Here is a 27,762-nt window from a genome sequence, read left to right as displayed (position 1 = left end):
AATTTTACTCTGCAAACTGAGTGATTATTAGTAAGCTAATTTTTTTCTCTTGAAACCTAAGAGGCTGTTCTGTGGAGCAGTGTTTTGATCCTGTGAATCACATGTAAATGAAGCACTGTTTGCTTTTCATTTGGAGACAGTGTTTAGATTAATCTGTGTATTTGGGTTGCTGGGAAAGAAAGAAGCTTTCTGGCTGAGAGTTCCTGATTTGCTTGCTACAGGCAACTGAATTTTCCCTTGGAGTTTTCGCTTGAGTTTATTCACTTGGACGTGAGGTAATGGAGTTTGTCTCTTTACAGAACTGCCTACAAGTCTTATGTAGGCATGGAGGGCTGGAGCCGGAAAAAAGAGATAAGTGTAATCGGACTGCACACGATGTCGCCACTGATGACTGCAAGCACCTGCTGGAGAATCTGAGTGAGTGCCCTTTGCAGCTGCATTGCTCATCCGGCATCCACACTGCTGGGGCCTCTGGGACTGTGGGAAAGATATCAATGCAACTACAGTTTTCTCACTCTCTTCTTAACCTTCTTTGAACCCTAGCTGCTACAAAAACACTTAATTGGTTATAAATGGGGTAATTATATTTTTCCACATAGAATGGCTTTTTACAGAATTAGTTGTTATTGAAATAATGCTAGGTCTTCCTTGTATTTGACTGACCTTGGACAGCTTTTAAATAATTATTGCTCTTTTCTTGTGACTTAGATTGTCTTTCTAGACATGAGACTAGGAAGCTATGAGAAATCATGGCCGTCTAGTGTGCTATTAGCTGATCATATGAATGTAGGCAGGCAGGTCCGTTATCTCTCAATGTCTGGTTGCCTACCTGTCTAGGAAGATAACTGATGATCTTTAGGGTCTCTTCCATCTTTAAGAGTATATACTTCTGAACATTTATGAAAAGTTCACTTGTGGCTTTATGAATATGGAGTGCTAGATCAGATGAAATATTGTGACCTCTTATATCAGGATTATCACTCAGTCCATCCAGTCAGCCAGCTGTATCAGTAGTTGGATTTGAGCTTACATTCTAACATTGAGTCAGAAAATAAACAATAAACATAAGCAATAATTCATTGTACGGTATGTGAGATGGTAATACGTGCTATGGAAGAGACTAAAAGGGATGGGGAATGAGAGGGTGGGTTTCAGTTTCTAAACGATAGGGTAGCCTCACTGATACGACATCTGAGCAAACACTTGGAGGCGAGGAAGGGGCAGCTCTGTAGATCTCTCAGGTAAGAACTTTCCAGGCAGAGCATCAAGTGGACAGAGGCCCTAACAGGTAGGAGCATATCTGTTGTGTCTGAGGAACCGCAAGCAGGGCAGAGTGACGGGGTTATAATGAGTGAGGGGAGAAAAGTAGGAAAACAGGTCAGAGAAGTTGCAGGAGGGGATGGGGATTGAGCCTGATCTAACTAGAATTTGTAGGCCATTGTTGTGACTTAAGGTAACCATTTCTGTGTTTGAGCTTATGAGTGACGGGACCTGGTGTACATTTTTTTTTAAAGAATTTTTGTCATTTTTAAATTCAGGAACATTAAGTATTCCTACTCTGTAAAAAAAAAAAAAAAAGACATTTGTTAGCTATCATTTTATTTTATTTTATTCTATTTTTTTAGCTATCTCATTTTAAATTTTGCTTTTATCAACTTAGTAAACATAAGTGAGCTTCTAAATAACACAACATTGTAAATCAACTATACACCAATAAAAATTTTTTTAAAATAACTATTAAGAAAAGATAAAATCAAAGAAATCTCATACTAATTGTAAAAGGCCAACCCTGGCAATGTTCCTAATTAAGAATGGTGTACGTTTTTGTTTTTTTGTGTGTTTTTTTTTTTTTGCTGTACGCGGGCCTCTCACTGCTGTGGCCTCTCCCGTTGCGGAGCACAGGCTCTGGACGCACAGGCTCCGCGGCCATGGCTCGCGGGCCCAGCCGCTCCGCGGCATGTGGGACCTTCCGGGATCGGGGCACGAACCCGTGTCCCCTGCATCGGCAGGCGGACTCTCAACCACTGTGCCACCAGGGAAGCCCTGGTGTACATTTTAATGGTATCTCTGGCTGCTTTGTCAAAAAAAGAAAAAAACTAGGAAGTCACAGGCCTAACGTTAGGTCATTAATGTAGTGTTCCAGGTGAGAGCCAGTAATGACAGCTCAGTTCAGGACTATAGTAAATGAGGACGTTTCGGTCCTGGATATAGCCAAAGATGAGCCAACAGAACTTTCTGATGGGTTGGGTGTGAGGTACGAGAGAGGGGATTCGTGGATAATTCCAAGGTTTTCAGTCTGAACAACTGGCAGGATGGCATTGCCATCAGCTGTCTAGGGGAAGGCTGTGGGTGAAGCAGATTTTGCTAACGAAGGTTAGGAGTTATGTTCTGAATTATGAATTTGAGATGTCTGTTAGGGCATCTATGTAGGAGATGTCAAGTCAGCAAGAATTCTGGAGTGAGTATGAGCTGGATTTATAAATCTGAGAGTCAGCAGTCTAGAGATGGTATTTAAAGTCATGGGACTGTATGAGCTCTCGAAGGCAGTGAACACAGATAGAAAAACTAAGAGAAACAAATCTTGCAAGACTCTCATTAAGAAATCTAGAAGAAGGGGAGGGACCAGCAAAGGAACAACATTAGAGGGTGACCAATGAGGTGTGAGGAAATCCAGGAGGAGTGTAACAGAGAGCAGAGAGATCAGCTGTGTCACAAGCTGCTAAGTAACATGAAGACCAAAAATAAAATCTAATAGGTGGTCAGTTAATGGAAAAAAGTCAGTTTAAGAAGAGGATCATAAAAATAACATATTTTTAAACATTTCATTTTTAATTTAAAACACACCAAGTAATTCTTTCATCAACTTTTAGGTGAAGCTCTTTATATTGATATGGTTCTGCTGATTGAAGTGCCACGTATTCTTATTTGAACAAACCACATCTTTAACGCTTTGTCTGTGGTTTCTGTTGTTTGAGGACTTAAACATATTTATGAAGCAAACTAAAGGCAGTATCTGTCTAGAGATAATTAAATTTTTTCTAATTTTATGTAGTTGTCTCATCCATATCTCACTAAAAACTTGTTTATAGCAACTCCTCTGTTCAGTCTCAAAAGTGTTCTGATTTTCATAGGAATAGTAACTCATTTCATCAGTATCTGGAATATTTAATTTACTAATTATAGTAATGAGTAATTATAGTAATGAGTTCAACAGACATAGAAGATTTGGGATTAAACACAAGTGGCTCTTGGTAAGCATATAATTCTGTTCATGAAAACAAGTACATGGGGAGCTATCCACCTGGGAGGGGGCCCCAGTCTGCTGGTGTCACAGAGAGATTGGAAAGATCATTTTAAAAGCTTCTACTGCACTGTTCACAGTTATCAAGTACTTACTAGTTCTTGTGAGATAGTGTGTTAACAGATAAAGTGTTAAACAAATAGTGTGTTAAATCCCTTCCAAACATGAGTTCATTTATTCTTCATAGCAACTCAATTGTACGTTCCTTCCATTTTATGGAAGAAATTGGGGCATAGAGAGATGAAGTCTATTTACCAAGTACACATGGCTAAGTAGAAAGCTGACCCTGAGGCCCAGCCCAAGGTCTGTATGAGTCTGAAACCACTGTCCTAAGCACACTGACCTACGCAGCTGTAACCTGCCTTCTTCATGAGGTTATCGATGAAGGTGAGGAGAAAAGGTGATATAGAGAGGTCAAGAGAGGGCTCTAGTTTTCTCAGATGCTTTTTTTTTTTTTTTTTTCTTTTTTGGTACGCGGGCCTCTCACTGTTATGGCCTCTCCTGTTGCGGAGCACAGGCTCTGGACGTGCAGGCTCAGCGGCTATGGCTCACGGGCCCAGCCGCTCCGCGGCATGTGGGGTCTTCCCAGACCGGGGCACGAACCCATGTCCCCTGCATCGGCAGGCAGACTCTCAACCACTGCGCCACCAGGGAAGCCCTCTCAGATGCTTTTTGAAAGAATTTGAGAACCTTGCTGAAGGGAAAGAATCAAGGAGGTAGAACCGGCCAAAGAGACAAGGAAAGATAAACAGTTCAAGCAACATGGTTCCAAAGAAACTGTGAAGAGATTAGGAGACCAAAATTTACTCCAGTAGACGAATATTCAATTGATGATATTTAAAAAAGGATAGCTGCCCTTTGCTTTGTTTTTAAAATGTTTATATCTGTTTGTTTTATGTAAGATGTTTTCTGGGTTTTTTTCCTGTCAGGATTTTATTCCCCTAATTCTTTCATTCTTCCAACAGATGCTCTTAAAATACCCTTAAGGATTTCAGTGGGTGAGATTCAACCAGGCAACTACGGTGCCGATGATTTTGAATGTGAAAACACAATATGTGCTTTAAATATTCGCAAACAGACATCATGGGATGATTTTTCAAAAGCAGTGAGTCAAGCTCTGACAAATCATTTCCAAGCAATCTCTTCTGATGGATGGTGGAGTCTGGAAGACGTGACGTTTAACAGCACCACTGACTCTAGCATTGGCCTCGGTGCAAGCAGCGTGCGATCCATCACGTTAGGTATCAGCAGTCCAGCTATGAAGGGAAAGTTAAATTTCTGGGTTTATTTACGTTCATGGGCTCCCTAACCTGATACGTAGTTCACTGATTAAATACATTCAAAGCTCACTTGTGGCAGCTGCTGGTGCTGAAAAACTTGAGTATTCATAATGCAACCATTACATAATGTTGCCTGTTGGTATAAAAATGCTTTTATGCCTCAAATAATACCCAGAGTAAAGGACATGAAAGCCCTTGATGAGGCTTTGTGATTGCACTTGCTATTTTGATAAATGCAAGAAACTAACCACATTGCAGCTGCTTGCTAATACACAAGCTCTGAACACAGCTCCAAGTTTGTACTTGGGCTGTGCCAGAGATGCAGTAGTGTATGAACACCTTACCTTTGGATGGGAGTCCTAATAAAGTCTAGAGTTAGAAGAAGCACTTTAATGAAGAATACAGTCGAAGCTCCCACTTGGGATGAGTCAGGGTGTTACCTGGTTGTTTCTGTTTGGTAGGACTCCAAAGAACTTAAAAAGATAAGATTTGCTTTCTGATAAACATAGTAAGTGTACTATAAATGTTAGTTGTTTCTGGTTAGTTTCTTTCCTGTTGAACTAAGAGAACTGACATCTATGGGGAACTTCCTGTGATGTCAGGACTGTGCTGGGAGCTTTATTTATATACAGACCTTAGTGAGTCCTTACAACAGGCTCATTTACAGATAACTAGTTACAAGTTAACTTGCCTGAGGTCACACAGTCAGGACTCAAATTCCAGCCTGTCTGAGAGGAAAGCCTGTGTATTTTCAATAGCACCAGGTTGCAAAAGAATAGTCAAGATTGAGGGAAGGGCAATTTTCACCATGTGATTAATGTATCAGCTTATTATATTAGAAAGTATTTTATTTTGTTCACACGTATATGCTAAATCACTTTCAAAACATATATTACCAATAGCTTTTAAAGCAAATTATTCACAACTTAATTTTATGGATCATTGTTATAATCATAAAATAATTATTCCAGAAGAATTATTATATAATTTTAGAAGAGCATTAAAAAAATAAGTCATAAATGATTCTCAGGAACACATTTGCCCAGAAAATGCAGTATTATTTAAGGTGTGGTTCTGCCCAGGGGTCAAATAAACGAAGTCCTCACGGCTATGTTTTGAAGGAAATGGCCCTCCACCCTCAGCCCTCATCCAGCTGATCTGGAAACTGGGGAAGGCAAATGGGTATTCACCAGCATCAGATCCAGGTACTTCTGTGAGCAGTGGGTGCTAAGGCCTGACCGTTCCGTTGTTCATTCTTGTCCCAGAGGTGCGGGGCACCCAAGTAGCACTTCAGATCTAAAAATCATTGAGTTCTGTGGGTAAAGGCTTTCGTTTAGTACCTGACTGTGGCCAGTTGATAACTGGTCGTTACAGGCATACCTCAGGGATATTGCGGGTTCAGTTCCAGACCACCGCAATAAACAGAATACCCCAGTAAAGCGAGTCATGTATTGGTTTCTCAGTGCATATAAAAATTATTTATAATGTATTGCAGTCTGTTAAGTGTACAATAGCATTGTCTAAAAAACTATGTACATACCTGAATTAAAAAACTTGTTTTGCTAAAAAATGCTAACTATCATCTGAGCCTTTGGCAAGTCATGATCTTTTTGCGATAGTAACATCAGAGATCACTGATCACAGATCACCATAACAAATATAATAATAACGAAAACGTTTGAAATATTGTGAGAATTACCAAAATGTCACACAGGCACAAAGTGAGAAAATGCTGTTGGAAAAATGGCGCTGATAGACTTGTTCCATGCAGGGTCAAGAGCTTTCAGTTTGTAAATAACACAAGCTCTGCAATGGTCAGTAAAGCAAAGCACAATAAAAGGAGGTATGCCTGCATACCACTGTTATTATGTATGTATATAAGTAACTTTATTGATAACCTCAACTGGATTAAAGGGACCAAGGGCAACAGAGAAGCAGTGAGTTACAGGTAGGGTATGCATGTGTGTTGGAGGTGTGCTGAGAATAGGTATTTGAGAATTGATCTATGGAAGGAAGAGATGGAAACAAGTACTGAGGACTAATGCCTCCCCAGGGTGGACACTTAGGAATTGGGACCCTTTTTTGAGCAAGAGTGAGCAGGGGGCCGAGACTGTGAAAAGGTTTGCTTTATTCTGAGCCCCTGAAGTTAACTGTTTTTATTAGAATCCAAAAATTTGTTGGAAAGTGGGGCAAGGACCAGATCATAAAGGACCTGTTATCTCATCCAAAGTGCTCGGGCTTTGTGAAACAGGCACTGGAAGAACCATGAAAGGTTATGATCTGCTTTGTTCTTGAAAACTTCACCCTGGACATGTTTGGTTGTATTTTCACCAGGTTTCTTTCAATCCCTTGTAAGAACAGCTTTGGAGAAGGCTGTAGCTTGAAGGCCTCCTCTTGACCATCCACAAAAATTGTACGAGGGAGTTAACCCTTTGTGTGACCCTTTCCATAGTCTGTGTCTCTGACAGTCTAAGCTCTGGAGTCCTTTGGGGTCTCACACAGGAGATCGTTCGTTGACTCTTATAAGAAGAATTACTTTTAAGCTTCTCTTGATATTTCATTTTATCTTTTTTGAACTAGGAAATGTGCCGTGGTCAGCAGGTCAGAGCTTCACCCAGTCCCCGTGGGACTTTATGAGAACGAATAAAGCAGAGCAGGTCACTGCGCTTTTGTCAGGTAAGGGTATTCCAGACTGAGGTGATGTTGAGAGACTTTGCATCGTGAGTGTTTCACAGCACAGGCTCTGAATCTGCATGGTTTTGTCCTGTGTCCTCAGGCCACACATGTGTGACTCCCACTACTAAGTAATTAGATGTTTTTTGAAATGTTTAAGAAGAGGAAAAATCAAAAGCCATGTTTCTGATACCTGTGGTGACGCCTGTCCTGATCATTGATTGCTGAGATTCTGATTGCATTTCTCTTAAGGAACAAACTGATGTGCTTATAAGAGAGTGACAGATACCATGTTAAGAGCAGTGTCTTTTATTGCTGTTAAGTCCATGTGATTATTAGGGTACAGGCTAATTTCAGTGAGCATCTACTCTGTGCTAGGCTCTGTTGTGTACAGCACAATACAAGTATAAATTCATGTAATCCTTACAACAGCCCAATTAGGATCCGTATTTATGTTTATCCTCATTTTATGTACAAGGAAATTGAGGCTCAGAGAGATTGATTTTCTTGTCTGAGTACGTAAAGCTGGTAAGTAGTATAGAAATTCTCAGTTTCTCAGCCCTTAACTCTAAAAGGCTACTGATTTCATCATGCATTTCCCAGGTTTGGGAATGGAGCTTTTAAAAATTCAGTTTGAACTAATAAAGTTCTATTTTATTGCTTGAATGATACTTAAGTTTTAAAAAAGTGTGAGACCATTCCAGAAAATTCCTTCAGGCTAAAACACCATATTGAGAGAGTGGTTGAACACGGAAGGGGGTCAGGGGCAGGGGACAGAGTTTGGGAATGCACCCGTACATTAATGCTGGCAAGGCTAGAACTTTCTGAGGATTGGGATGATCTCTGATGACATTTGCTTATAAACAGTAAAATATTGAATCCAGCAATCACAGCAAATACAAGCTATAGTTTTGGAGCCTGGATCTGAATGCCCTGGTAGTGATTAACAGCAGATGGGTGGGCTCCCGGGGGAAGGTAGGGGCAGCTGGGGAGCTCTTGGGAGGCCAGCGGCAGGGGCCGTCAGTCAATACAAAGTGTTACAGTATTTTCACGATGGTAAAGGCACACTGGTGCCTCTTGGCCAAATGTCAGCTCTGCCTACATAAGTCAATAAACATATTGTATCTTTTATGATAGGCTCTTTTATGTTTTGATCATTTATACAGTTCACAAGAAGAGTCCATTTTTCCTTCCGTTTGCTTCTTTCTCACAGGGCCGCAGGAAGGCTGCCTCAGTAGCGTGACCTATGCCTCTATGATCCCTCTGCAGATGCTACAGAACTACCTCAGGCTGGTAGGTGGACCTGCCAAGTAGGGTCTTACACTGCCAGCCCTGACACGCACTCTGTGCTCTGACCTCATGACCTTCCTGAGCAGCCCCCCTCCCTGGACAACTGCTGGTACTTTCCTTCTCGATTTCTGTCACAGTCATCCAGGTGTCCATTGCCAGGACCTAGACACTACCTGTGACCTGCCAAGTGTTTTAATTTGGGCAGGAGGAGGGTGTCTTCCCCTGACAAGGACTTGACATCAAGTAATTGATCATCAGTATGGAAGAGAATGACTATAGATTTCAAGATGCCTGGCTGTGAACTTTTATAATTTAAAATTGAGTAAATATGCTAGCATTAGTTAGTGTATTAATTTGGCCACTTCAGCAGAAACAATTATAGCTTAAACAGTATAGAAGTTTATTTTTCTCAAACACAGCAAGTCCCAGCAGATGAGGGACCCAGGGAGGAGGAAGGCTCAGGGTGAGCCCTGCGGGTCTTAGCACCTTCCCTCTCCAGGGCTGCTACCCCTGGGCGTCATGTGTGTGGGCTTAGTCAGACAGTCACCACTCCTGCTCTCAGGTTCCAGCCTGAGGGAGGAGAGCCAGGAGGGCAAGTTCCTTCCTTTCAGAGGAGCCATACACACCTTTACTGCCCACATCCCATTGACCAGAATTTAGACACTTGTCCACGCCTAGTGGGAGTGTGGTCTTGCTGGGCAACCATGCACCAAGCTAAAGGACGTAGTTCTGTTATTAAAAGGAAGGAGGAGAATATGATTATCAGGAGAGAGTAGTAAATTCTAGATACAAAATGGATAAATTTAATGCTTTGCATTTGTCCAGTACTTATTACATGGCAGGCAATATGAGGTAGAAAACACCATCCATTTTATAGGTGAGGAACTTGAAGCAGAGAGGTAAGATAACATGCTCAAGGCCACAGAGCCAGTGAGAGATAAAGCCAGGATTGTGCAAGTCCCTGACACACATGTGTCTCTGTGTGTGAGACACATCTAAAACTAATATTGAAGGTATAAAACATTAAGTAAACAATCATTTTGCCTTAATTTGGAAAGCTTTTTTAAAAATGAATGGGTTATGGGGCTTCCCTGGTGGCGTAGTGGTTGAGAGTCCGCCTGCCGATGCAGGGGACACGGGTTCGTGCCCCGGTCTGGGAGGATCCCACATGCCGCGGAGCGGCTTGGCCCATGAGCCATGGCCATTGAGCCTGCGTGTCCGGAGCCTGTGCTCCACAACGGGAGAGGCCGCAACAGTGAGAGGCCCACATACCGCAAAAAAAAAAAAAAAAAAAAAAAAAAAAAAAAGAATGGGTTTGACCTTTTACAAAAGTTGTTTCTATTAACTGTGAATTGATGTCTTTGTTCCTGATAAAGAAGTTTTCAAAATTATTCAGTTGATCTCGGGAGGCTCACCATTGGGACTGACCTTTGTGAAAGCAGCCACAGTAGCATGTAAACATTCAGAGGCTTTGCAGTTTAGGAAAGATGGTGTCTTCTAAATCTGATACATTCACTCTTTTTTTTTTGCTTTTGCCATTTGCTTCCTTCTTCTTGAAGCATCACAGTAAGCCTGAGCGTTACATAGAAATGGGAAGGAGAGCTGTCTTATTCCTTTGCTTCAGTGAAGGTTGAAGTTGTGTGACCAACTGGTTTTCAGGAATGTGGGCCTAGGCTTTCAGTAGAATCAGCTGGTAGAATCAGGGCTTTTCACTTACCTGTTTAGATGATAAAATGACGAGAAAGGTGATGCAGCTGATTACAACTGCACCTTAGCCTTGACTGAGTAGGTCTGTCAAATGAAATGTCTGCTAGTCACGCTATATACGGCACATTCCAAGTACATTTGTGTGTGTGCCCCGTAAGGCAGAAAACAGTTTAGCTCCTGATGACAAGCAAACCAGAGGCTAAATTAACTCAGCTGTGAGTTCTATTGTCAATTTAATGAGTATACACAAAGGGCTTTTAAAAATCCAACAATTAACCCTTGGATGCAGATAATGAAAATTTGTCACTCATTAGCAATCACTTTAAAGTGATTCAGGCAATAACAACACAGAATCGTTGTGACTGTTTCTTCTTCCATACAAGATTATAAACCCCTTATGGAGATCAACCATGTGAGACGCATTTTTGTATTCGGTTTAGTTATTTAATTCAGTTGTTTGACACCTGTTTGTTGAGAGCCTCCTAAATGCAAGCAGTGTTTTAGAAACTTAGAGGATATAGCTATGTATAAGATGCATTCCCTGACCTCATTGAGCTTACATTCTAGTGGGGGGAGACAGAAAAAAAACAAATTAATAAATACATCTGTAATGTGATACCCAGTACTAATTATAAGTATAAAGAGAAATAAGGCAGATGAGGAGGTAAAGAGCTAATGGAAGGGGTGGCAGAAAGCTTTTGAATGGAGTTGTTAGGAAGAACCTTCCTATAATGATACGTAAACAGAAAGCTAGATGAAGTGAAGGTTGTAGCCTTGGGGAGGGTGTTTGAAGCAGAGGGAGCAGCTGGTACAAAAGTGTCTAGACTGGCAGTGAGGTCTGGGAGGTGACCAGAAGCCAGACCATGCAGGACCAAGGTGGGGACTTTGAATTTTATTCCAGTTATGATAGGAAGCCACTGGGTAGGACTTGAGCTAGAGTGACATACCCACCCGGTGCCACAGTAACTATAGTCATACTGATGTGTCTTTGAATTGTTGAAAATCTATATGATAGATATGCAAACCTAATAATACCTGACTTTTATTGAGTATTTATTGCAGGCATACCTCATTTTATTGCACTTCACTTTATCACACTTCATAGGCACTGCATGTTTTTTTTTTTTAACAAATTGAAAATTTGTTGGCAATTCTGTGTAGAGCAAATCTGTTGGTGCCATTTTTTCCACCAGCATTTGCTCACTTCGTGTCTCTGTGTCATATTTTGGTAATTCTCCCAGTATTTCAAACTTTTTCATTATTATTGTATTTGTTGTCATCGATCTGTGGTCAGTGACCATTGATATTACTACTACCACTCACTGAAGGCTCAGATGATGGTTAGCATTTTTTAGCAATAAACTGTTTTTTAATTAAGGTATGTACATTGTTTTTTAAACAATGTTATAGCACACTTAATAGTCTACAGTATAGTATAAACATAAACATAACCTTTAAATGCACTGGAAACCAAAATAGTCATGTGACTCACTTTATAGCGATACTCACTTTATTGCAGTGGTCTGGAACCAGACCTGCAGTGTCTCCGAGATATGCCTGTATATGCCAAGCTCTCTTCTAAGTATATAGATTGTCTCATTTAAACATAACTATGAGGTAGCTCCTTATACCAGTTACTCCCATTTTACAGGTGAATAAACCAAGACTCAAAGTAATTTGCCCAAGGTCCTCAGCAAGAAAGTGGTAAAATCTAAGGAATTGAACCTAGGCTGTCTTCTATCCTCATGAGTGTTATCAGAGTTTATGCTAGTTATTAACCTATTGGTTAAGGCATAATTGTAGTAAGCAGTTTTTACTAGGTGTGTAAATGTGCTAAATAAAATGCATGTATTAAAGCCCTTATGCAGGAAACCAAACGCAGTGAAACCTTTAAATCAGGCTTTTTGGTTTTGTTTCAATGATGTTAATTTTAAATACTTTCATTGAATAGCTACATAATACAAGTGAATTTTAAGTCTCCATCCTTGAGTTAATAGGAGACATTTAACTTAATTGAGTTTGAATCACTAATAATTATAATAGTTGAACTTTTTATTAACTCAAACTTTTCTCTTAGCCAGTTTGCAACTCTTATTAGCTTATTAATAACCCTGTAATTTAATAATTCAATGAATGTGAATAATTATTATATTTAGAAAAATACATGAGTAGATCACCCTGATCTGAGCTCTATTTTTTTTATTCTTTTCTTTTTCACATCTTTATTGGACTATATTTGCTTACAATTGCGTGTTACTTTCTGCTTTATAAAAAAGCGAATCAGCTACACGTATACATGTATCACCGTATCTCCTCCCTCTTGCATCTCCCTCCCACCCTCCCTATCCCACCCCTCTAGGTGGTCACAAAGCACTGAGCTGATCTCCCTGTGCTATGTGGCTGCTTCCCACTAGCTATCTATTTTACATTTGGTAGTGTGTATACGTCCATGCCACTTTCTCACTTCGTCCCAGCTTACCCTTCCCCCTCCCCTCCCCATGTCCTCAAGTCCACTCTCTGTCTGCATCTTTATTCCTGTCCTACCGCTAGGTTCTTCAGAACCATTTTCTTTTTTCTTTTTTTTTTTTTTAGATTCCATATATATGTGTTAGCATACAGTATTTGTTTTTCTCTTTCTGACTTACTTCACTCTGTATGACAGACTCTAGGTCCATCCACCTCACTACAAATAACTCAATTTTGTTTCTTTTTATGGCTGAGTAATATTCCATTGTATATATGTGCCACATCTTCTTTATCCATTCATCTGATGATGGACACTTAGGTTGCTTCCTTGTCCTGGCTATTGTAAATAGAGTGGCAGTGAACATTGTGGTACATGACTCTTTTTGAATTATGGTTTTCTCAGGGTATATGCCCAGTAGTGGGACTGCTGGATCATGTGGTAGTTCTATTTTTAATTTTTTAAGGAACCTCCATGCTATTCTCCATAGTGGCTATATCAATTCACATTCCTACCAACAGTGCAAGAGGGTTCCTTTTTCTCTACACCCTCTCCAGCATTTATTGTTTGTAGATTTTTTGATGATGGCCATTCTGACTGGTGTGAGGTGATACCTCATTGTAGCTTTGATTTGCATTTCTCTAATGATTAGTGATGTTGAACATTCTTCCATGTGTTTGTTGGCAGTCTGTATATCTTCTTTGGAGAAATGTCTGTTTTGGTCTTCTGCCCATTTTTGGATTGGGTTGTTTGCTTTTTTGATATTGAGCTGCTTGTAAATTTTGGAGATTAATCCTTTGTCAGTTGCTTCGTTTGCAAATATTTTCTCCGCAGTCTGAGAGCTGTCTTTTGGTCTTGTTTATGGTTTCCTTTGTTGTGCAAAAGCTTTGAAGTTTCATTAGGTCCCATTTGTTTGTTCTTGTTTTTATTTCCATTTATCTAGGAGGTGGGTCAAAAAGGATCTTGCTGTGATTTATGTCAGAGTGTTCTGCCTATGTTTTCCTCTAAGAGTTTTATAGTCTCTAGCCTTACATTTAGGTTTTTAATCCATTTTGAGTTTATTTTTGTGTATGGTGTTAGGGAGTGTTCTAATTTCATTCTTTTACATGTAGCTGTCCAGTTTTCCCAGCACCACTAATTGAAAAGCCTGTCGTTCTCCATGGTATATTCTTGCTGCCTTTAGCAAAGATAAGGTGACCATATGTGCATGGATTTACCTCTGGGCTTTCTATTCTATTCCATTGATCTATGTTTCTGTTTTTGTGCCAGTACCATAGTGTCTTGATTACTGTAGCTCTGTAGTATAGTCTAAAGTCTGGGAGCCTGATTCCTCCAGCTCCGTTTTTCTTTCTCAAAGTTGCTTTAGCAATTTGGGGTCTTTTGTGTTTCCATACAAATTGTGAAATTTTTTGTTCTAGTTCTGTGAAAAATGCCATTGGTAGTTTGATAGGGATTGCATTGAATCTGTGGATTGCTTTGGGTAGTATAATCAGTTTCACAATGTTGATTCTTCCATTCCAAGAACATGGTATATCTCTCTATCTCTTTGTATCATCTTTAATTTCTTTCATCAGTGTCCTATAGTTTTCTGCATACAGGTCTTTTTTCTCCCTAGGTAGGTTTATTCCTAGGTATTTTATTCTTTTTGTTGCAGTGGTAAATGGGAGTGTTTCCTTAATTTCTCTTTCACATTTTTCATCATTACTGTATAGAAATGCAAGGGATTTCTGTGCATTAATTTTGTATCCTGCAACTTTACCAAATTCATTGATTAGCTCTAGTAGTGTTCTAGTGGCATCTTTAGGTTTCTCTATATATAGTATCATGTCATCTGCAAACAGTGACAGTTTTACTTCTTCTTTTGCAATTTGGATTCCTGTTATTTCTTTTTCTTCTCTGATTGCTGTGGCTAAAACTTCCAAAACTGTGTTGAATAATAGTGGTGAGAGTGGACAACCTCGTCTTGTTCCTGATCTTAGAGGAAATGGTTTCAGTTTTTCACCATTGAGAACGGTGTTGGCTGTGGGTTTGTCATACATGGCCTTTATTTGTTGAGGTAAGTTCCCTCTATGCCTACTTTCTAGAGGGTTTTTTTAAATCATAAATTGGTGTTGAATTATGTCAAAAGCTTTGCTGCATCTATTGAGATGGTCATCTGATTTTTCTCTTTCAATTTGTTACTATGGTGTATCACATTGACTGATTTGCAGATATTGAGAATCCTTGCATCTCTGGGATAAACCCCAATTGATCATGGTGTATGATCCTTTGGTGTGATGTTGGATTCTGTTTGCTAGTATTGTGTTGAGGATTTTTGCATCTATGTTCATCAGTGATATTGGCCTGTAGTTTTCTTTTTTTGGTGGCATCTTTGTCTGGTTTTGGTATCAGGGTTATTATGGCCTCATAGAATGAGTTTGGGAGTATTCCTCCCTTTGCTATATTTTGGACGAGTTTGAGAAGGATGGGTGTTAGCTGTTCTCTAAATGTTTGATAGAATTCACCCATGAAGCCATCTGGTCCTGGGCTTTTGTTTGTTGGAAGATTTTTAATCACAGTTTCAATTTCAGTGCTTGTGATGGGTCTCTTCATGTTTTCTCTTTCTTCCTGGTTCAGTCTCAGAAGGTTGTGCTTTTCTAAGAATTTGTCCATTTCTTCCAGGTTGTCCATTTTATTGGCATAGAGTTGCTTGTAGTAATCCCTCATGATTCTTTGTATTTCTGCAGTGTCAGTTGTTACTTCTCCTTTTTCATTTCTAATTCTGTTGATTTGAGTCTTCTCTCTCTTTTTCTTGATGAGTCTGGCTAGTGGTTTATCAATTCTGTTTATCTTCTCAAAGAACCAGCTTTTAGTTTTATTGATCTTTGCTACCGTTTCCTTCATTTCTTTTTCATTTACTTCTGATCTGAACTTTATGATTTCCTTCCTTCTGCTAACTTTGGGGTGTTTTTGTTCTTCTTTCTCTAATTGCTTTAGGTGTAAGACTAGGTTGTTTATTTGAGATGTTTCTTGTTTCTTAAGGTAGGATTGTATTGCTATAAACTTCCCTCCTAGAACTGCTTTTGCTGAATCCCATAGGTTTTGGGTTGTCGCGTTTTCATTGTCATTTGTGTCTAGGTATTTTTTGATTTCCTCTGATTTCTTCAGTGGTCTCTTGGTTATTCAGTAGTGTATTGTTTAGCCTCCATGTGTTTGTATTTTTTACAGATCTTTTCCTGGAATTGATATCTAGTCTCATAGTGTTGTGCTCAGAAAAAATACTTGATACCATTTCAGTTTTCTTAAATTTACCAAGATTTTATTTGTGACCCAAGGTATGATCTATCCTGGACAATGTTCCATGAGCACTTGAGAAGAAAGAGTATTCTGTTGTTTTTGTGTAAAATGTCCTATAAATACCAATTAAGTCCATCTTGTTTAATGTATCATTTAAAGCTTGTGTTTCCTTATTTATTTTCATTTTGGATGATCTGTCCATTGGTGAAAGTGGGGTGTTAAAGTCCCCTACCATTACTGTGTTATTGTCGACTTCTCCCTTTTACGGCTGCCAGCATTTGCTTTATGTATTGAGGTTCTCCTTTGTTGGGTGCATAAATATTTACAATATTATATATTCTTCTTGGTTTGATTCCTTGATCATTATGTAGTGTCCTTCTTTGTCTCTTGTAGTAGTCTTTGTTTTAAAGTCTATTTTGTCTGATATGAGAATTGCTTCTCCAGGTTTCTTCTGATTTCCATTTGCCTGGAATATCTTTTTCCATCCTCTCACTTTCAGTCTGTATGTGTCCCTGGGTCTGAAGTGGGTCTGCTGTAGACAGCATATATACGGGTCTTCTTTCTGTATCCCTTCAACCACTCTATGTCTCTTGGTTGGAGCATTTAATCCACTTACATTTAAGGTAATTATCGAAATGTATGTTTCTATTACCATTTTTTAAATTGTTTTGCGTTTGTTACTGTAGGTCTTTTCCTTCTCTTGTGTTTCCTGCCTAAAGAAGTTCCTTTAGCATTTGTAGTAAAGCTGGTTTGGTGGTGCTGAAATCTCTTAACTTTTGATTGTCTGTAAAAGTTTTAATTTCTCCATCGAATCTGAATGCGATCCTTGCCTGGTAGAGTAATCTTGGTTGTAGGTTTTTCCCTTTCATCGCTTTAAATATGTCCTGCCCCTTCCTTTTGGCTTGCAGAGATCTGCTGTTAACCTTATGGGAATTCCCTTGTATGTTATTTGTTGCTTTTCCCTTGTTGCTTTTCATAGTTTTTCTTTGTATTTAATTTTTGATAGTTTGATTAACATGTGTGTTGGCGTATTTCTCCTTGGATTTATCCTGTATGGGACTCTCTGTGCTTCCTGGACTTGATTGACTATTTCCTTTCCCATATTAGGGAAGTTTTCAACTATAATCTCTTCAAATATTTTCTCAGTCCCTTTCTTTTTCTCTTCTTCTTCTGGGACCCCTATAATTTGAATGTTGGTGCATTTCATGTTGTCACAGAGGTCTCTGAGACTGTCCTCAATTCTTTTCCTTCTTTTTTCTTTATTCTGCTCTGTGGTAGTTATTTCCACTCTTTTATCTTCCAGGTCACTTATCCTTTCTTCTTCCTCAGTTATTCTGCTATTGATTTCTTCTAGAGAATTTTTAGTTTCATTTATTGTGTTGTTCATCATTGTTTGTTTGCTCTTTAGTTCTTCTAGGTCCTTGTTAAACATTTCTTGTATTTTCTGCATTCTATATCTAAGATTTTGGATCATCTTTACTATCATTACTCTGAATTTGTGTAGGTTTCCTGGTGGAGGGGACTGGTGCCAGTGTTCTGGTGTGAGGCTGGATCTTGTTTTTCTGGTGGGCAGGACTGCGTCCGGTGGTGTGTTTTGTGGTATCTGTGACTTTATTATGTTTTTAGGCAGCCTCTCTGCTAATGGGTGGGGTTGTGTTCCTGTCTTGCTAGTTGTTTGGCGTAGGGTGTCCGGCACTGTAGGTTGCTGGTCGTTCAGTGGAGCTGGGTCCTAGCGTTCTGATGGAGATCTCTGGGAGAGCTTTCACCGTTTGATATTACATGTATCTGGGAGGTCTCTGGCTGACCAATGTCCTGAACTTGGCTCTCCCAACTCAGAGGCTCAGGCCTGACACCCATTTGGATCACCAAGACCCTGTCAGCCACATGCCCAGTACGTGGGCAGTTTCTTGCCTTTTGGGAAGTCTGAGGTCTTCTGCCACTGTTCAGTAGGTGTCCTGTAGGAGTTGTTCTGTGTGTAGATGTATTTCTGATGTATTTGTGGGGAGGGAGGTGATCTCCATGTCTTACTCCTCTTCCATCTGGAAGGTCCCTTGAGCCCTATTTTTAAATGTAGATCTCTGAATCCCCATGGACACAATTCTTGAGAATTATATTGGCTGTCCACTCAAGTATGTGCCATGCTCATCATCAAGAATCATCACTAGGAGATTCTACTTAGTCTTCATACATTCCCAAAATAAGTTTGCTATGGCCCCATAGAAGTAATGTTGTAAATGATGGTTACGTATCTAAGACGGCCCACAAAATCTCATCAACCCCTTTAGCAGATGACCAAGTTTAGCCTGAGCTTATTCAGAGCATGGAGGGGCAATGCTGGGTAAGGTCGTAGTGGAAGAAGGAAGCCAGTTCCCTGGTATGAGGAAGAGGTGATTCTAACACCAGTGGATCCTTGGCTTCCCTGGCTACAGTGCAAGAAGATTCTGGCCAGTAGGGCAAGTGTCAGCCCAGAGGAGGTCTGGAGCAGCAAGAGTTCATGAGTGCCAGAGGTGAGGTGACCAGGGGGAAATTATATCCAAGAATTATATCTTATAGTTTTACTTTTTAAATAGTTATAACACCCAAGTTACTACTTCTGTGTTAATAAGTGAGGGCCTATCTTTATTTGAAGTTAGTAACCAAGTCTGATCTTGGCTTTTTTTCTTTTTTTTTTTTTTTGTGGTACGCGGGTCTCTCACTGTTGTGGCCTCTCCCGTTGCGGAGCACAGGCTCCGGACGTGCAGGCTCAGCGGCCATGGCTCACGGGGCCAGCCGCTCCGCGGCGTGTGGGATCTTCCCGGACCGGGGCACGAACCTGTGCCCTCTGCATCGGCAGGCGGACCCTCAGCCACTGCGCCACCAAGGAAGCCCTGATCTTGGCTTTTATGGTTTCACTAAGCTAATTTTTAAAAGCATATAGTATGGGTGTCCCTCTGTGTATGAACTGTAATTTCTCTTGAATTCCATTATTCTCTTACACCTATTCTATAAAGAGGGACCTCAGCAAATGCCTAAAACCCCTAACATGAAAGACTCTGGTTTTGTGTATCCCTGATGCTGGATGTGCCAATATTGTTTGGGGGGATTTTACATGAATAAGTTGACAGTAACTGTATTGTATGTGGCTCTAAAGTCATACATAAATCAGTTCTTTAAAAATTAAGTTCCAGAAGAGGTTGGAATGAACATCTTAGCTATAAAGCATGTCCCTTTATTCTATAACCATTCCAATTTTATTAGCTCGGTAAAGACCTTTTATTTTTCATTCTTTTTTGAGTTCAGCATCTCAACACAACTTGGCCTAAAACCGTCTCAGTGTAGTAGAATCTTTTCCTCAGACTCTGACAAGTGAAACTCCAAACAAAAGTTGAAGTTTATTGCTTTAAAATAATGCCACAAGTCTGAAAACACATTGCGGGTGCTACATTGACCCTAGTGGAGACTATAGCTCCTCTGGTAAACTCCATTCTGCAGAAAAACACTGTGGAGGGAAAAAAATAAAGGGATGGATGGGATTTTGTGGAGGTCATTGTTTCCATTTAATCCAGAATTCATTTGCCTCACAAAGCACTAATTGACCTGTGATAAGAGCTTCCTGAATAGGCTGTGAAGACACAAGAATAAAAGGGATTGGTACCAACTGTGATAAAAAAAAAAAAAGCCCAGTGTCCGTTTCCTAATGAGCAGAAATGTCACACTGTAAGCATGCACTTAGAAGATAATTCTGGTGACTACAATTCACATTTTAGAAGTTGAATTTGTTTTTCAAAAAATAGATCTCCTTTCAACAGAATTCAAATATTTACCTCCTCCCCCCCCAAAAAAAATCTGTCTGCCTTCTTGTCTGTCCATCTATAATACCTACCTACCTACCTGTCTATCTTTAGAGCCCTCTGCTGGAAGCATGGAGCATGTATATTTATTATACCTCAGATCTTGCTATTTGGAGAAATAATATGGTAGCACTAGAACAGATAAATATGTTTTCTTGGCATAGCTTTGCATGTTTGCACCAGTCTCAGTAGAGCAAGAGGCTTCCATAATTAATTTTTTGTTCAGATCTTAAATGGTAACCAACACAACTGTATCATTTGATGAGGTAGAACAAAATTAACAAAAAATTGATAATGCCTGAAATGAGGAGAAACCTACTAACAGGATGCATGCATTAGAATGTCTGAATGATTGGGAAGTCTTTTACCTTGATTTACTTACTGAATTCATTTATTTATATTTTACCTTATTCCAGAAAGGATAATAGAGTGTGTGAACAGAAATGCTTACTGCTAGTGAATGGCCTTTCAATGAAATTTTAAATGGAATGTTTCCTGTCCCTAAGAACCAACAATCTGAGAAAAAATAAGGTGTTGGGATTGAAGACAGCTTATCTATGAAGTTGGGTCTCTTGCTGTTATATGATTTCAAAATCAATCTTAAGAAAATGCAGGCAGTTTGACACGATGGCTATAAAGAGCACCCGTGTTTTCAAAAGTGAGACAGGATTAAATAGCAGTGCTAGTTGAAAATCTCAGGGCTAGAATATTCGGTAAATCTTGAAAAGCTGTATCCTTTTCCACTGGTGTGAAACAATCCATTCCTTGTGAGAGAATTTCTACACTATAAGTCATGGCAATTTGGGATTAATTTGGAGAGCTCAAGATTTCTGGTTTAAAATTGCACCTGGCAAGTACCTAACACAATTTCCCACTAAAGTACTTTTTAAAAGTGATAAAACTTCACAATAACAGAGAAAAATAGAACTGAGGTCTTCCTTTGTCAAGAATCTAGAAAAAAATTTCACTAACTTTAGGGGCAAGAGAGTGTTGGGTTTACTTTATTTGAGACCTACCTGAGATTTATTAGGAAAACACTTTTATCTTTCTCTTACCATCTTACTAATGATTCAAAAAAGCAAGATTTACAGCAGTTAGAAAATTGGGCATGTTTCCTTTACTGCCTCTGCTTTTTGCTGCACCATGATATTATCCTCCACCCCCTGTCAACACAGGTTCTTCCACAGCCATTCAGAGTGTGGATCCGAGAAATCCCTGAGCAGCAAGTCGGCAGGCTTTGGTGAGACCGTGCTGCATCCAGGAAGTATATTATATCAGCACTCTCGGTGGGACGGGTACAAGAGCATCCTGCTTCCGGTACTGCAGTTCATCTCATGCATTTGTCCGCCAAGGTGGACAGCAGAAGTTTAGTCCACTGCAGCCAGTGCTGGAGCCTGGAGTTTAACTAGAAATTATAGACACCAGCCCGCCATTTGTCCAGTGACCTAAGGCAGGAATTCAGCTGGAAAATCAGTGGACAGCGAGTAAAATCAGTGATGGTCCACACATCCTGCTTCACTGCAGTATTCTTCCTGTGGTTTCACAGTATATGAATACCAATGGCAAGTTAACATTATACCTATGGAAGAATACTGCAGAACAGACAGAGTTATCCTTCTGAAAACTCAGAAGAACACAGCTTAAAAATAAAGAACAAAGAAGTCTGGAAAATTATGTTCATTCTCTAGAGAATGCAAGGAGATAGACTATGAAAGCAGGGCAAGAAAGCCATGAGAGAGTGCAGGCTAAGATTAAAAGGAAGAATGCTGGAAAGGAGACGGATGAAGCAAGGAACTATAAGAACAACTAAAAATGCAATGGCATCATTAAAGTTGTCCTTGAGGTCATAGAGAGCAAAAGTGAGATGGTAAATGAATGTTCCATTCAGGGTTATGAAAGACTAATGTGAGGAGTTCACTCCCAGAAGGCAGAAGAGAAGGACAGAGAGAGAGAAATGAAGAGATAAGGGGACAGGCGTCCTTACAGAGAACAGCAAGGGAACTTAAGCCTTGGAGGTGTTCCTTAGAATTAGAACTAGAAGAGGAGAAATTAACAAAAACATAATGGAAGAAAAATTTCCCAAGCCAAAAGAAGTTTGTGCATATCAAAAGGATTTACCATATTGCATTTAAAATAGGGAGAAAGAGGCCCTAACTAGATAAATCTGGGCAACATTTTTTAATGAAAAGTATAATCTGTGTATCCCCAAGCTTCCCCATCACATAGGTACAAATGAGAACATATTATTCTTTAATAATTCTTCTTTAATAATAATTTACCCCTGAAGTCTTATGGCTCTATGGCCTCACTGTCTAAGAAGCAGAACCTCAACTGAACTTTTTAGGTTACTATCTCTCCCGTGTCTCTGGAAGAGGCCCTGTCCCAGTCTTGGTCCTGGCCGGCATCTCTACTGTTGCTTGGCTCACAGATTCTCAGTACCACAGAAAACAGCCCAGGCCAGCCACTGCTGAGTTCATCCTGTGGCTTTAGGATCCTGATGTTCCTCAGGCAGCTACAGCCACCGTCATGTGTCTTCCAGCCATGACTCTCCGTGTTGCTGCCCTACCCACAGTGTGAATCCAGCTCTTCCCCTTTTTATTGAAGGCTTAGCAATGGTGGAGTAATATTTAAACTCAGACAAAATCAGTGGTGGCTACCAGATAAATTGTCTTTCAGAGCCTAAAACCCAGTCCCAAGTTCAACATCAAGGGACCCCTTTAAGAATCACTTCCCTCCTTAGCTCATTTTCAGACACCCAGTGGTCAAGACTAGTTTTCTTCCACTTTCTAGGAGTGCCTCTAAGTTTATGTCATGGTCTCCTGGGAGGCCAAAGCTCAGGTCTTAAAGTCCCCAGGTAAGGAAGGAGTTCCCTCTTCCTTCCATGCTAAGGGCTTTCCCTCAAGCCTTCCTTTCACATCTCAGAATCTGCCTTTTCCTGTAAGAAGCCAGGGACATAGTCACTGTCTTCATAGAAGTCCACTCTGGCTACCCCCAAGGGTGTGCCCTTCCCCTGTTATGTAAAAGGGACAAACTCATCAGAGCACAGCAGAGCAACAATAGCACAAAGATATACATGTTCTTACATTGTCCCATTACAAATTATAAAGAGAGAACAGACCCTGTTGTGTCTAACACTTCTCTAAGTATGGGTGGCTCAATCCTCATATGTGAGCTTCGTCAACTGTACTGGTTAAGTAGGTGCTACACCTGCACAGGTGCTTTTCTGCAAGACCTTTCCAAGAAGAAAGCTGCTCCCCAGCATGTGGGCTGGGAGTGGGAACTCAGCCCTGGGGTCATGGAGGTGAGAGGTTGACCTCCCCTCCACATTTCACTGCAAACGTTATGGGCCTTGACATACATAAAAGGTCATGGCTTTCTGTCCCAGCACCCACTACATCTCCACATGTTCTTAGGCGAGATATCCTTATACATGAGGGTAAAGATTTTTTTAAAACCCTATAGGCTTCCAGGCAAGAGATTTTCATTTTTACAGAGTAAAAGTATCAGTCAGTCTCTACCTAGATTTCTGGAATTCAGTGCTTTGCAGAATAGGATCACATAGTTGATTCAAGAATTGAATACTCATGAAGATGTCTTTTATGCAAAAAGTCAACACAAAGATATCCTCTGATATACAATAGCTGTAAGAAGATTACACCCCTGTATCCTTAAAAACCAAATACAGGCGCCTGGGCTTTGAGCGGCGACGGCACTCTGCTTTCCTGCGCGGCGCCACCTTCTGCTCGGCCCTGCTGGCTTCTCCTCCCCAGACTGCCCTCAGCCCGCACGCCAGCCGGCTCCGTTATGGCAGCCCGCAGCCCCAGCGTCGTGGTTAATGATGATGAGCCAGGTTATGACCTAGATGTATACCTAATCGTTCATGCTGAGGATTTGGAAAAGGTGTTCATTCCTCATGGACTAATGGACAGGACCGAACGGCTGGCTCAAGATGTGATGAAGGAGATGGGAGGCCATCACATCGTGGCCCTCTGTGTGCTCAAGGGGGGGCTATAAATTCTTTGCTGACCTGCTGGATTACATCAAAGCACTGAAGAGAAATAGTGACAGATCTATACCTATGACTGTAGATTTTAGTAGACTGAAGAGCTACTGTAATGACCAGTCAACAGGTGACATAAAAGTAATTGGTGGAGATGATCTCTCAACTTTAACTGGAAAGAATGTCTTGATTGTTGAAGATATAATTGACACTGGCAGAACAATGCAAACCTTGCTTTCCTTGGTCAAGCAGAATGATCCAGATGCTCAAGGTTGCAAGCTTGCCTGTTAAGAGGACCCCTCAAAGTGTTGCATATAGACCAGACTTGGTTGGATTTGAAATTCCAGACAGGTTTGTTGTAGGATATGCCCTTGACTATAATGACGACTTCAAGTATTTGAATCATGTTTGTGTCATTAGTGAAACTGGAAAAGTAAAATACGAAGCCTAAGATGAGAGTTCAAGTTGAGTTTGGAAACATCTGGAGTCCCAGTGAATCAACAGGAAAATTATCAGATGTTCTAGTTCTGTGGCCAGCTGCTTAGTAGAGCTTGTTACATGTATCTTCTAAGAATTTCATCCGTTTTGTATTTTAGAAAGGCCAGTTGCTGCATTCCTGAACTCTTTATTTGCACTATGAGCCTATAGACTATCAGTTCCCTTTGGGTGGATTGTTGTTTGACTTGTGAATGAAAAATCTCTTAAACCACACCACTATTGAATGAAAATATTGAAATTGTATCTGTAAGAAACATTGAAAGAGAAGAATGTATTAGTTTTTTAATTGGTATTTTAATTTTTATATATTCAGGAAAGAACAGAAGTGATTGAATATTGTTAATTATACCACTGTGTGTTTAGAAAAGAAGCAGTCAGTTTCATATCAGTGACAGCATTTAGAGGTATCTTTATGTTGGATAAACCATATGTCCTGGAGTTATTTTAGTAGGTTTCAGTAGTATTAACTGTATTTTCCCGCTTGTTCAGATTATTTCTGGCGAATCTTTGTCAACAGTTCCTTTTAAATACAGGTCAATAAGTTCTAAAAGCCTACCACTTTTTGAAGTCTTCAATGAAAAAATCCTTAAAATAAAGGTTGGCTCTTTAAAAGAAAAAAAGAAAAAAACCAAATACACACACATCAACTATGCAGAGAAAAAAGCTGGAAGGAAACATAAAAATATTTACAGTGGTTGCTTCAGTGATTTCTATTCTGCTTCTTTATTCTTCTTTGTATATTCCAAAATTTCCTGAAAAACATTCATTGCTATTTTAACCTCTGAAAAGTAAAATGTGCAGTGGGAAAATTCAAACTAAAGAGCATCTGTAAGGGATAATAAAGAAAAAAATTATGGAACATCTGCAAGGGACAAAAACATGCTAGGAATTGTGTTCCCAGCTAATATACTGAACCTCAGTGTAGAAAATGGAGGGAGAAGGAGTATGCTCTTTAAAAATATGCCATCTCTTGCTATAAATATGTAAGTACTATATAAAATGTAAAATACTATATAAATAATATGTTTGCCAGTGTTTCACATTAAAATGAAAGACTTCACATGCCCAATGAATGAAGCTAACCCCTAAAATATATATATATATATATATATTTTTTTTTTTTTTTTTTGCGGTACGCAGGCCTCTCACTGTTGTGGCCTCTCCCATTGCGGAGCACAGGCTCCGGACGTGCAGGCTCAGCGGCCATGGCTCACGGGCCTAGCCGCTCCGCGGCATGTGGGATCCTCCCGGACCGGGGCACGAACCCATGTCCCCTGCATCGGCAGGTGGACTCTCAACCACTGTGTCACCAGGGAAGCCCTAAAATAATATTTTTTATCTTTTGAAAGGCTGGTGACAATCCAAAAGGAAATTCTACACTTGTGTACCACTTTTTTCTCTTCATAGCATTTTTACCTAAGGTTTCTTCTCGTTTTGTTAATAGGTCGAGCAATATCATAATGTCATTTTCCACGGCCCAGAAGGAAGCTTGCAAGACTACATAGCCCATCAGCTTGCACTCTGCATGAAGGTATGGATCAGTCACATACCCTCTCCTTTTCTTTGAAAACACAAAAGCATATAGAACTAATCACACTCTTATCACAGCACAGACAAATGGCTGCAGGATTCCCCTGTGAAATAGTGAGAGCTGAAGTGGATACTGGTTTCTCCAAGGACCAGCTAGTAGATCTGTTCATCAGTAGTGGTAAGACCATCTCAGCAAACTGAGTTGTGATAACCAAAAGGCATACCCTTCAAGTAAGCCGTTATATGGAAATAAATGTTGTTGCTTGGGGATAAATTTAAGTTGACTTTTCAGTTATGGAGCAGCTGCGGGATGAAAACTGGGAACCCAGGTGAGCACTTGCAAAAAATTATTTTCATGTATGTACCATTGCATCTATTGTACATCCTATATTTTTCTTCTTTTGTTTATAAATTATCTGTTGGGAGCATACTACATAACTGGCACTAGAGGATACCAAGGGAGGGGGTGGTGGGAGTGGTCCACCTTAGCAGAACTAAGCATTGTGTTATTGGTGCAGTTTAGAATTGCACGGTGCTAATAAGGAGATAGGTTTTTTTTGGGTTTTTTGTTTTTTTTTTTTTGGTACGCGGGCCTCTCACTGCTGTGGCCTCTCCCGTTGCGGAGCACAGGCTCCGGATGCACAGACTCAGTGGCCATGGCTCACGGGCCCAGCCGCTCCGCAGCATGTGGGATCCTCCCAGACCAGGGCACAAACCTGTGTCCCCCGCATCGGCAGGCGGACTCCCAACCACTGCGCCGCCAGGGAAGCCCCAGGAGATAGGTTTTTAATAAATATTATTATTATTCATAAATTCTCTACAATGAAAGCATCCCTATTGTTGCACCTGGGTGCACTGCTTTCTCCACATCATTCTTAGTATGCCGTTGACTGGCACTTTGCTAAACACATGACGTGCATTAATTAACTCATTTAATCTCCACAACAGCCCTATGCAAGTTGGTATTATCTCCATTTCAAAGGTGAGGAAACAGGCATAGAGAGTTTCAGTAACTTACCACAACTACATAGTGGCAGAACCGTGATCAAACATGTTTCTTAATATAAAGTTTTCATAAACTTTCTATCTTAGGTTCCAGAACATGACACCCCAAGCTTCAGCACAGGTGGAGTTAGTGTAACTCTGCATAGTATATAGCATGACTAGTGAAATAAAAACTGAAATGGACCAACCTCTGGTCTCCAGAGGCTCAAAACCACAGGGACCCTCGGGAGCAGGTGAAGGAGGGAACTGTGAGCTGGGTGAAGGGTGAGTTGAAATGTGAATTCAGGTCTCTTTTTTAGGGAGAGGGGTGATACTTATCTTTGGAGCTGTGATCAAGGGAGATACCTTGTGGCTGGGACAGCTGGTGACCAGGTTGAGGAAGAAGGAAATTACCAGGAGTTCCTAAGTCAAGAAGTAAAATTAAGAGGCAGGTTTAGAGGGGAACTGAGGAATCCACAAGCCTAGAAGCACATTTTGGGGACAAGAAAATCCCGCCAGAATCTGAATGTTGCTCTAGTACTTAGGCCAGTCTTTGGCCAGAAACTAGTGAGAGTAAGCTACAGAGAAAAGCTGTTTTCTCTGATAATGATACTAACAATAGCTAATGTTTATTAAGCTTTGACTCTGTAAACACCCTGATTTATAAACACCTGAGACAAGAGGTTAAGTACACTGCAGTGGGGACGCAGTGGATCCTGCAGTGAGGATGCAGCACAGTAGGACTCAAACTAGGCTTTCCGGCTCCTCAGCCGGACCCGAGTCACTGCCCACCGCTGCTCCTCAAAAACTCACCTGCCAAAATTTTTTTTTCTCCCCTTAGTTTTATAACAAAAGCCCCCTATGGTTTTCAGTGTTCAGTCTTGCTTCATTTCAGAGTAAGAAGTTAAAATATTGTGGTCTCACCCTAT

General features: G+C 40.3%; 1 protein-coding gene and 1 pseudogene across 6 annotated transcripts in view; both read left to right on the top strand.

Annotated features, from left to right (window-relative positions):
* The window catches only part of CTTNBP2 (cortactin binding protein 2), a gene marked incomplete at both ends in the record, with an annotated part of 160,527 nt that overhangs the window by 107,995 nt on the left and 24,770 nt on the right, over positions 1-27,762 (top strand). For all 5 annotated transcript variants that reach the window (XM_079711406.1, XM_079711405.1, XM_079711404.1 and 2 more), the window contains 6 exons: positions 300-417; positions 4,267-4,542; positions 7,162-7,257; positions 8,468-8,547; positions 25,764-25,850; positions 25,928-26,027. In XM_079711406.1, coding sequence (XP_079567532.1) covers positions 300-417; positions 4,267-4,542; positions 7,162-7,257; positions 8,468-8,547; positions 25,764-25,850; positions 25,928-26,027 — 757 coding nt within the window. The remainder of the gene's footprint in view (positions 1-299; positions 418-4,266; positions 4,543-7,161; positions 7,258-8,467; positions 8,548-25,763; positions 25,851-25,927; positions 26,028-27,762) is intronic.
* On the top strand, positions 23,617-24,272 carry LOC307057781 (hypoxanthine-guanine phosphoribosyltransferase-like; annotated as a pseudogene). Its single transcript has one exon. The product of its transcript is annotated as a hypoxanthine-guanine phosphoribosyltransferase-like (transcript).

Source organism: Hyperoodon ampullatus (genome assembly GCF_949752795.1).
Source record: "Hyperoodon ampullatus genome assembly, chromosome: 9".
Taxonomy (NCBI): domain Eukaryota; kingdom Metazoa; phylum Chordata; class Mammalia; order Artiodactyla; family Ziphiidae; genus Hyperoodon; species Hyperoodon ampullatus.
This window is presented reverse-complemented; position numbering and strand designations above follow the sequence as displayed.